At 40.3% G+C, this 11,475-nt stretch overlaps 1 protein-coding gene across 3 annotated transcripts in view; it reads right to left on the bottom strand.

Annotated features, from left to right (window-relative positions):
• Positions 1–11,475, bottom strand: part of NUP205 (nucleoporin 205) — a 92,732-nt gene that overhangs the window by 65,185 nt on the left and 16,072 nt on the right. For all 3 annotated transcript variants that reach the window (XM_032275902.1, XM_032275903.1, XM_032275904.1), the window contains exons 3-7: positions 8,788–8,959; positions 5,943–6,087; positions 5,233–5,392; positions 4,322–4,550; positions 3,121–3,285 (exon numbers count right to left, since the gene is read on the bottom strand). In XM_032275902.1, the coding sequence (XP_032131793.1) occupies positions 3,121–3,285; positions 4,322–4,550; positions 5,233–5,392; positions 5,943–6,087; positions 8,788–8,959 (871 nt within the window). The remainder of the gene's footprint in view (positions 1–3,120; positions 3,286–4,321; positions 4,551–5,232; positions 5,393–5,942; positions 6,088–8,787; positions 8,960–11,475) is intronic.

The following is an 11,475-nucleotide window of genomic DNA, read 5'->3' on the forward strand; positions in this document are numbered from 1 at the left end:
TTTTTTTTTTTTTGAAACAGATTACTCTGCTGCCCAGGCTGGAGTGCAGCGGTGAGATCATGGCTCACTGTAACCTCTGCCTCCCAGTTTTAGCTATCCTCCAGCTTCAGCCCCCCAAGTAGGTAGGATTATAAGCACGTGCCACACACCCAGCTAATTTTCATACTTTTAGCAGAGATGAGGTTTCACCATGTTGGCCAGGCTGGTCTTGAACTCCTGACCTCAAGTGATCCACCTGCCTGCGTCTTCCAAAGCTCTGAGATTATAGGCATGAGCCACTATGTCCAGCCAAAAAATTACTTCTTGAACACCATTTAGGTAATAAAGCATCACTAATGTCTTAATATAAATTGAGTTTCAATGCTTAAAAACAGTATGGTAAAATTCCGTAAAGCTTAGTGAATTACAAAGATTGTTTTTGTTTTTTTTTTTTTGAAATGGAGTGTCACTCTGTTGCCCAGGCTGGAGTACAGTGGCGCGATCTCGGCTCACTGCAACCTCCGCCCTGCCCCCCACCCCCCCCACTCCCCCAACCCAGGTTCAAGAGATTCTCCTGCCTCAGTCTCGTGAGTAGCTGGGATTACAGATGCGAGCCACCACGCCCGGCTAATTTTTCGTGTTTTTAGTGGAGATGGGGTTTTACCACATTGGCCAGGCTGGTCATGAACTCCTGAACTCAAGTGATTTGCCTGCCTCAGCCTCCCAAAGGGCTCAGATTATAGGCATGAGTCACTACACCTGGCCGATGCTTGTTTTTTAATTTTTTTTGAGACGGAGTCTCGCTTTGTCACCAAGGTTGGAGTGCAGTGACACCATCCTGACTCATTGCAACCTCCACCTCCTAGGTTCATGCTATTATCCTGTCTCAGCCTCCTTAGTAGCTGGGACTACAGGCGCATGCCACCACACCAGGCTAACTTTTTTGTCTTTTTAGTAGAGACAGGGTTTCCATGTTAACCAGGATGGTCTCAATCTCCTGACCTCATGATCCACCCACCTCAGCCACCCAAAGTGTAAAGATTTCAGGCACCACATCCAGCCTGTGTTTTAAATTTTTTTTTGAGATATGGTCTCACTCTGTCACCCAGCCTGGAGTGCAGTGGAACAATTTCAGCTCACTACAGCCTCCGCCTCCTGGGCTTAAGTGATCCTCCCACCTCAGCCTCCTGAGCAGCTGGGACTACAGGCAAGCACATGTCACCACGCTGGTCTAATTTTTAATTTTTTGTAGTGATGGGGTCTCACTATACTGCCCAGGGTTGTCATGAACTCCTGGGCTCAAGCAATCCTCCCACCTCGGCATCCCAAAATGCTGGGATTACAGGCATATTGCCCAGGCTAGTCTCAAATTCCTGTCTCTACTAAAATACAAAAAATCAGCCAAGCATGGCAGTGTGCACCTGTAGTCCCAGCTACTCGGAGGCTGAGGCAGGAGAACTGCTTGAACCCAGGAGGCAGAGCTTGCAGTGAGCTGAGATCATGCCACTATACTCCAGCCTGGGCAACAGAGCAAGACTCCGTCTTCAAAAAAAAAAAAAAAGATATTAACTATCACATAGCCACTTAAAAGGTTAAAAGGTAATTTTATGTCAGAAAAATACTGAAATCAGACTTATAAATGAAGATGGTATATATACAGTTGAGAAACAGAATTTGTACAGAAAGGCAAAAGTCTAATCAGCTATCAGTATTTAGATATATCGGCTGATAGACAGACATTAAGTGGCCAAACAAAGACTCCTAACACACAAAAAAAGCTTTCTGCAAACACTTGGGGAACGACATGACACTAGGGAAAACAAAATGCTCTGGAATTACACAATTGGTAAGATACTAGAATCTGTTGATACCTTAGGATTAGAACACTGACATAAATTGTAAACTTGAATAAAGCCTTTCCAGATTTACCATAAAAAGATACAGACAACGACAATTCTTTGGGCTTCAAGTTCCAGGCACAGTTAGTTCTCATTCTGTTAGAATAAACCCCTACTAATAAGACAAATGATAACGTAAATGTAAATAGCAGAATAAGATATGCTACAGTGAGTTAATACATTGTTGGCCAGGTACGGTGGCTCACGCCTGTAATCCCAGCACTTTGGGAGGCTGAGGCAGGCGGATCACAAGGTCAGGAGATCGAGACCATCCCGGCTAACACAGTGAAATCCCATCTCTACCAAAAATATAAAATATTAGCCAGGCATGGTGGCACGCACCTGTAGTCCCAGCTACTCAGGAGGCTGAGGCAGGAGAATTGCTTGAACCCGGAGGCACAGGTTGCAATGAGCCAAGATCACGCCACTGCACTCCAGCCTGGGTGACAGCATGAGACTCTGTCTCAAAAAAAAAGACTGTTAAAAGTCCAGATTCTGACCAGGCGAGGTGGCTCACACCTGTAAACCCAACACTCTGGGAGGCCAAAGCAGGTAGATCACCTGAGGTCAGGAGTTCAAGACCGGCCTGGCCAACATGGTGAAACCACATTTGTACTAAAAATACAAAAGATTAGCCAGGCATGGTGGCATGCACCTGTAGTCCAGTTACTCAGGAAGCTGAGGCACGAGAGTCACTTGAACCCAGGAGGTAGATGTTGCAGTGAGCCAGGATTGAGCCACTGCACTCCAGCCTGGACCACAGAGTGAGACTCTGTCTCAAAAAATAAAAGTCGGGATTCCACATCTGTTCTTGATTGATCCAAATACCTCCTTTTTAATACACTGTATGAAAAAATAATTGTTTTTAATTCAACACAATGTGAAAAATTAGTTTGTGACCAACCAAGAAGGAAAATGTATAAAAACAAAAGTAACAGTAAATTTTAATTTTAAAAAACATTTAATATGACACTGTCATTCCAAATTTTAAACTCATACTCTGAAAGTAAAGAGTATTGTCACTGGCCCCAAGAATGGGAAATAGGATTTTATATAATATTTCTGAGAAACAAGGAGAAAAAAGTCTGTATTTCACTACTACACTAAAATGTTTCATTTAATACCACTCTGGGTATCTTCCTATGCTTGTGCTTATGTATGTCAAGGATAACACTCCTTCCAAAAATTTCATTAAGTGCTAACATGCTGTTTCTCATAACAAAATTACCTACAATCAATTTACCTGTCACATCAGGTAGCTGGGATATTCCCCTCAATGCCAGTGCCCAGGCAAGTCTGACAGTGGCTTGGAGTCCAGGCAGTTTCCAAAGCTGTGAGTCCTGAAGACGAGAGTGAATTGTTGCAATGTACTGTTTTTCTGTCAACAGTGGAAATTGATGAATCATATCTGAAAACACAAAAATAGACCACTTTACCAAACACTAAATTTTCACTTCTATATACAGAAATAATGTCTTAAAGTCAGAAAATCTGAGCATTCTCGCAAAAGAATAATGACTAATTTCTTTCTTTTTTTATTTTTTGAGATGGAGTGAGTCTTGCTCTGCCACCCAGGCTGGAGTGCAATGGCACAATCTCCACTCACTGCAATCTCCATCTCCTGGGTTCAAGTGATTCTCCTGCCTCAGCCTCCAGAGTAGCTGAGATTACAGGGACACGCCACCACACCCAACTGATTTTTTTTTTCTTTTGTATTTTTAGTAGAACCAGGGTTTCACCATGTTGACCAGGATGGTCTCAATCTCCTGACCTTGTGGTCCACCCGCCTCAGCCTCCCAAAGTGCTGGGATTACAGGCGTGAGCCACCACACCCAGCCAGAATAATGACTAATTTCAACATGCCAAAAGGTACACTATTGTTGATTGTACACATACTAAAAACAAAAACAGCAAATAGCAATAATCCTAAATTTTAATTTCACTATTTTCAGTTATTTTTATAAGTGTACTACAAATAAACTAGAAAAAAGTTAAAGATACTCATTTTTTCTGCACATAAATTCTAAAATATAAATTATGCTATCTAACGATCATAAAAATTGTATTTCCTTCACAGAAAACACAGGTTAAAGATAACATTACTGAAATGACAGTCACTGTCTCTCAGAATGTTTTAATAAAAAGTTTGAAAATGTAAATAAATGGTAAAGAAACAAGCAATTAAGTAAATGACACATGTGCAATCATGAACATGTATAATATATGCTTTAATACTTTCCATTCCAAATCCTCCCCCCAAAATAGAAATAATAAACAGGATTGCGGTTGTTTTTTTAAATGTGATCTTATGCATAAATATTCAAATATGAACGGACTACACACACAGGAACAGAGCAGTCTATTTTAGTAGTTAAAACAGTGCCCTTTTTAAATGTTATCCCCACAATTTTTTTTTAATTAGGAAAATGTATAAAACTTAATACCATCTCGTTCCTCTGTGCCTTGCTCTATAAAACTGATATCAAAACAGTACAGAAGCGCCATAAGAAGACCCAGATTCACTGCATCCAGTGAGCCATCAGCCTCAACTGTCACTCTTTCCAAATGTCCAATAAGGAGGAGAGTGTCTTCTTTGCCTAAAGGTGACTGGCAAGCCCAGGCAAAAAGGCTTTCTGCCAGAGACTGCCTGCACTCCTTAATGAGATCAGAAACCTAGAAATAAAAACATATGACTATCAGTATCAGTAAGTTACTATGAAGCCTGGTCTTATTCCAAAGTACAAACTCCCTTTTACAAAGGCTAATAAAATAAACCTATCTAAATTCACAAGTGATCCTAAGACGTCACCTCTGGAACTCAAAATAAACCCTACTGTTTATTCCTTATCCTTAAATTCCTTAAGAAATTGGGATGACCAATTTCTTGTTCATTTCATAAAAAGAGCTAGAATGGCACATAAATGACTATACAGAAGCTGAAACAACTGCAAGTCAATTTTATGGACACAGCTGACTACAAACTTTAACATATATTATTAGCAGGCTATAATTTAAAACAATTTATTGTATACTGTATTTTCAAACAGTAGTACAGCGAATTTTGAATGTTCCCAACACAAAGAAATAATAAATGTTTGAGGTGATGGACATGCTAATTATGTTAATTTATTACACATCATACATATGTATCAAAATACCACACTGTACCCTATACATATGTATAATTTTGTGTCAATGAAAAATAAAAAATAAAAATTTTAAAAAACACATGGCAATTAGGTATGGTGTCAGCCACATAACTCTTCCTGAAAAAAATGAATATTCTAACTGTCATGATATTTCTACCTCTGAAGTTTGACTGACAATTCATGAATTGATTTCATTGAAGCCTTGCCTCTTTGCGATGTTTTTCACTGCCCAAACCTCTCTCTCGCTGTAGTTTCTCAAACTCATTATTCACATCAATCTGTGACACCAGGGTAAGGACTTTGTAGGTCAATCCTTGCTCCATCAGCTCATCTGTAAAGCGTGTTGTCATAGAAACCAGCTCTGGGCTATAATGAAAAGAAATCAATAAACTATGTTAAATAATATTGCTTATGCTTCCTCATAAGAATAGGTATAGCAAATGCTCTTTCTTTTTTTGAGAAAGGGTCTTGCTCTGTCACCCAGGCTAGAGTGCGGTGGTGTGCTCACAGCTCACTGCAGCCTTGATCTCCCAGGCTCAGGTCATCCTCCCACCTCAGCCTCCCAAGTAGCTGGGAATACATGTATACACCACCAGCTAATTTTTGTATTCTTTTGTAGAGATGGGGTTTCGTCATGTTGCCCAGGCTGATCTGAAACTCCTGAGCTCAAGTGATCCTCTTGCCTCAGCCTCCCAAAGTGCTGGGATTATAGACATGAGCCACTGCACCTGGGCCCAAATTATTTTTTTTTTTTACAAACACAATAAAACAGGAATTGTTGTATCTTTCTTGGCAGAATAAGGGAGTATATTACTCAGCTTATGTTACATATTGCTTAAATCATATATAAAAAGGGAAATAATATAATTCTTCAAGTAATTTCAAATTAACCCCTGAAATCCCAAGAAGTAAAGACCTGAGTTCTAGCGTCCATGTCTTTCCCCGTCTAGACTGTATCAAAGCTTTCAAGGAATTCGCAATGCATCGCTTTCCATCCCAGTATAAAAGAACAGCTACTAATCCTCTGGTAAGGCCAGGAAAATGTGGTTGTTGGTGCTCTCCTAAAAAAGGAAGTTGAGAAATAATATTGTTAATAAACACATAATGTGTTTAGGAAGAGACAAAAATCAATATGACAATGTTCAGTTTGAAGAATCACAGTAGCTCAGGGCTTAAGGGGCCCTGGGGTCCTCCACTACAAACATCTACCCACTGTCTAACTTCTTGCTCAAGATATTAGAGGGCCGATCCATTATGCTCGAACACCAGCAGAGACATGGAATTCACCATTTTCCAAACTCTCAATTTCTAACTCTCATGCTTATCTGTGATTTGTACATACTGGATGAGAATCTTTTGGTCTCACTGTTGTTCACTAAATATAATTTTATTCAATGCCCATTTTACTATCTCATATGGAATCTTTCAAATATTTCTAAGTTTCTTCCTTCAGAATCTTCTCTGAAAATTAAATAACATTTTTATAATTCAAGTTCACTCACCATTTTAACTGCACTCCTTTGAATGAGTTCTACTTTTTTTTTTTGAGTAGGAGTCTCATTCTGTCACCCAAGCTGGAGTGCAGTGGTGCCATCTCGGCTCATTGCAAACTCTGCTGCCTGGGTTCAAGCAATTCTCCTGCCTCAGCCTCCCAAGTAGCTGGGATTACAGGTGCCTGCCATCGCGCCTGGCTAATTTTTGTATTTTTAGTAGAGACGGGGTTCCACCATGTTGGCCAGGCTGGTCTTGAACTTGTGACCCTCATGATCTACCCACCTCAGCCTCCCAAAGTGCTGAGATTACGGGCATGAGCCACTGTGCCCAGCCAAGTTCTACTTTTTTTTAAGAGTACTTTGCCTATAGTTTCAGTTTCATTTCCTATAGCTTTCTTCTCCCCTTACTGCAATTGCTCCTCTACTCTACTCCTTTCTGTTTCCCAAATTCATCACTTTGCTTCACCCTCTTGCACAAGCAATTTCTTCTGCCTGATGCCCTTCATCCTCACAAATAACCACCTATTCCACCTGATGTATGCTTACTCATTTTGCAACATCTACCTTAAACTTCATGATCTTGTTAAGGCTTCTGTGTACAATCAAGGTCCATCTAATTCCCTTCTCTCTGAACCATCTCTAAATCTTGCACAAAACTGCATTAATGTACTTAAATGTGTCAAAATTATTTGTTTCCACAACATTCTCAATTATTAGGGTAGAGATTTTATTCATGTTTATATCACTGGAGTGATATAATTAAAATCATGCCTGGCACGTGGTAGGTATAGAATAAATGTTAGATGAAAGTTCTTAAACTGAAAACTCAAGCATGTCTAATTAACATCCCACTCATTCCCAATATCATACTTCTTTTTTTTTTTTTTTTTTTATTTACTTTTTGAGAGACAGAGTCTCACTCCATTGCCAGGAGCCTGGAGTGCAGTGGCGCGATCTCCACTCACTGCAGCCTCCATCCCCAGGTTCAAGCAATTTTCCTGCCTCAGCCTCCCAAGTAGCTGGGACTACAGGCACATACCACCACACCCAGCTAATTTTTGTATTTTTAGGAGAGTCGGGGTTTCACCAAGTTGGCCAAGATGGTCTCGATGTCTTGACCTCATGATCTGCCCACCTCAGCCTCCCAAAGTGCTGGAATTACAGGCATGAGCCACCACGCCTGGCTTATATCATACTTCTTTTAATGCAATCTTAGGTCAAAAAGGATTTTGGCAGCTATATATTATCTTTAGACATATTATATTTTTGTTCAACTGAAATGCCCATATTTTCTTCAAATGACTCCTCTGTTATAAAACAAACTGTCTTTTCTCTATACAGCAGCCAGAGAAATAATTTCAGAGTTAGAATCAGTTATGTAATGTCTCTGCTTAAAGCCCTCATCAACAACTTTCCATTGCAATTAGAATAAAATCCAAATATCTTTCATAGTATGCAAAATCAAACGTGCTCTGCTTCCTGCCCTATCTGTATCTTCCTTCACTCTCCTCCTCATTTAAGATGCTCTAGCCAGAATGGTCTTTTTATCCTTAAACATGCCTTTATTCCCACCTCAAGCACTAGCTGCTGACTCTCCCTGGAAAAGCCTTACCCAGTAAGTCTGGGTGGTTGGCACCTTCTCAACATTTGGGTCTCAAGTCAAATGACCCCATCTTAGAGAGGCCTTCTCTATGGGCCCTACTTAGAGTTGCCCGAGCCAGCCTCCACCTCTCTATATCCCACCGCTTTGTTTTATTTTCTTCCTAGTACTCTGTATCATTGAAATTATCTTATTTTTTATCTATTCACGCATTAACTTAATTACTCTCTCAAAAAGAAATTCCAAAAAAGCAGTGACCTTACCTGCATACTCACTGACAATAAGTGCTTTGTGCTATAAAACTTCTGAGATATCTTTAACAATTCTGATCAGTAAACTGAAGCCTTCCTTTTAATCAAAGGTTAAAAAAGAATAGCCAGGCGTGGTGGCACATGCCTGTAATCCCAGCTCGGGAGGCTGAGACACAAGAATTCCTTGAACCAATATCATGCCACTGCACTCCAGTCTGGGCGACAGAATGAGACTCCGTATCAAAAAAAACCAAAAAACAAACAAACAAAAAAAACCAAAGATTAAAAAAGGAAATATTTCGAACATGGTTTTACCAAGCTGCATCCTTAGAATCTAAACAATAAACTATTTTAAACTATGAGTAACTTTATAATTTTGCATTATTTTACCACAGTTTCAGTTAAATGTCAACCTACCAGAAAGAAGAAGCTCAACAGCTGCCAATTCTCCAATATCAAAAAGGTCACTGAGGATAAAGGCTTCTTTAATGAGCTGTTCAGGAAGAAGTCGAGCTCCCTGTTGACCCTGAATGGCGACTCCCTCTGTACTGGCTTTCTGAACCTTCTCATGCTGTTGAACATTTTTTGGCTACAATGATAAAATTGTAATTGTCATGAAAATAGCACAGTGAAGATAAGATCCTAAAGTGTTATATACAGAAGTTTATTCATGATAATTCAGCCTGGTAACATGACAAACAGAAGCATTTCTTTTTAGAACAGACTTTTATAAGGTAATATTTTGCATAACCTTCCACTTTTTATTCCAATGCTACCAGCTCAATAACTGTTGCCACTAAAATCTGAACTACAATATTTGGAGAAAAATATACAAAATAGCATACAATTTTTCAAGTTTCTAAGGAACTTTTCTTTCTTTCTTTTTTTTTTTTTTTTAAAAGATGGGGTTTCTCCATGATGGCCAGGCTGGTCTTGAACTCCTGACCTCAGGTGATCCACCCACCTCAGCCTCCCAAAGTGCTAGGATTACAGGCGTGAGCCACCGCGCCCAGCTCTAAGGAACTTTTCAATTACATAATTAAAAATAAGGTTTTCAAATGGGATATAACAAACGGATATATGCACTGTTTAATTACTTAGTAGAGCAAGTAAGTTTATTAATATATTATATAAAATGTGGTCTTATTTCCTAAAAGATTATTTGGTACAAATATTTAACATGTGACATACAGCATTGAATTACCTGATAGATCATAAAATCTTGAAATTTCAGAATTTAAGGTTACACATTGCTCATTGAATCTAGTTCCTCCATTACAGACAGAAAAACCAACATCCAGATAAGTCAAGTAACTTGCCTGTGGTCAGAAAACTCTGTAGTGGTAGAGCCAAGACTGGAAATCAGCTCAACTGGCTCCCAGGCTAGGGTTCTTTCTACTAAAGAAAGCAAAAAACAAAAAAGCAAAAAGCCATTTCTTGTAACACAATCCCATAAATAGTTCTTAGATGGCTTCCTTGCTGTATATAAAAGAAAAATGCCAGATCGGGTGTGGTGGGTCATGCCTGTATCCTAGCACTTTGGGAGGCTGAGGCAGGCAGATCACTTGAGACCAAGAGTTCGAGACCAGCCTGGCCAACACGGTGAAACTTCATATCTACTAAAAAAATACAAAAAAATTAGCTGTATGTGGTGGCAGGTACCTGTAATCCCAGCTACTCAGGAGGCTGAGGCAGGAGAATTGCTTGAACCCAGGAGGGAGGTTGCAGTGAGCCGATATCGTGTCACTGCACTCCAGAGTGAGATTCTGACACACAAACACATACACACAAAGGAAAAGTGCCAAACAGAAAGGAAGGCAATTTCCAAGTCTGAATCCCCTACACTCAAGTATCTATTCCTACTGCAAAGAATTTCAAGATGCAGTAATTAAAGATACACAAGAATTAATTTGTTCCATTAACACAACTTACATAATACTATGAAGACTTAAAATGTTAACGTATATCTGGAAATAAAGAAAATAATCAATCTTACCAAGTTTAGATGTATTACTAACTAAAAGTCAGAAATTCTAAGGCAGCTAGTATTTCTGGAATATACTAAATTTCTTAAATAGTCTTCAAGGGCCGGGCGCGGTGGCTCAAGCCTGTAATCCCAGCACTTTGGGAGGCCGAGGCGGGTGGATCACGAGGTCAAGAGATCGAGACCATCCTGGTCAACATGGTGAAACCCCGTCTCTACTACAAATACAAAAATTCAGCTGGGCATGGTGGCGCATGCCTGTAATCCCAGCTACTCAGGAGGCTGAGGCAGGAGAATTGCCTGAACCCAGGAGGCGGAGGTTGCGGTGAGCCGAGATCGCGCCATTGCACTCCAGCCTGGGTAACAAGAGCGAAACTCCGTCTCAAAAAAAAAAAAAAAAAATAGTCTTCAAATATTATTAAGTTTATCTCCTAGCTAGAGATAAATATAATATTAACTTCTACAGAGAACAAAAAGATAATCATTGCTCCAAAGAAAAATTCCATTAAAATCACAGCAGGGCACAGTGGCTCACATCTGTAACTCCAACACTTTTTGAGACCAAGGCAGAAAGATCACTTGAGGCCAGGAGTTCAAGACCAGCCTGGGCAACATACCAAGACACTATCTCTAAAAAAGATTAGCTGGGCACTGTGGCACACACCTGTAGTCCCAGCTACTCAGGAGTGAGGAGCTAGGAAGGTCCCTTGAACCCAGGAGTTTAAGGCTACAGTGAGCTATAATCAGGCCACTGCACTCCAGCCTGGAGGACAGAGCAAGATTCTGTCTTTAAAAAATATCTAGAAAATAAAATCAGCCAGGCACAGTGGCTCATGCCTGTAATCCCAGCACTTTGGGAGGCCGAGGTGGGCGGATCACAAGGTCAAGAGATTGAGACCATCCTGACCAACCTGGTGAAACCCCATCTCTACTAAAAAATACAAAAATTAGCTGGGCATGGTGGCACACGCCTATAGTCTCAGCTATTCGGGAGGCTGAGGCAGGAGAATTGCCTGAACCCGGGAGGCGGAGGTTGCCGTGAGCCGAGATTGCGTCACTGCACTCCAGCCTGGGGCCTGGCAACAGAGTGAGACTGTCTCAAAAAAAAAAAAAAAAAAAAA

The sequence above is a fragment of the Sapajus apella genome, unplaced genomic scaffold (assembly GCF_009761245.1).
Source record: "Sapajus apella isolate SASKATOON/1434 unplaced genomic scaffold, GSC_monkey_1.0 scaffold7, whole genome shotgun sequence".
Classification (NCBI taxonomy): Eukaryota; Metazoa; Chordata; class Mammalia; order Primates; family Cebidae; genus Sapajus; species Sapajus apella.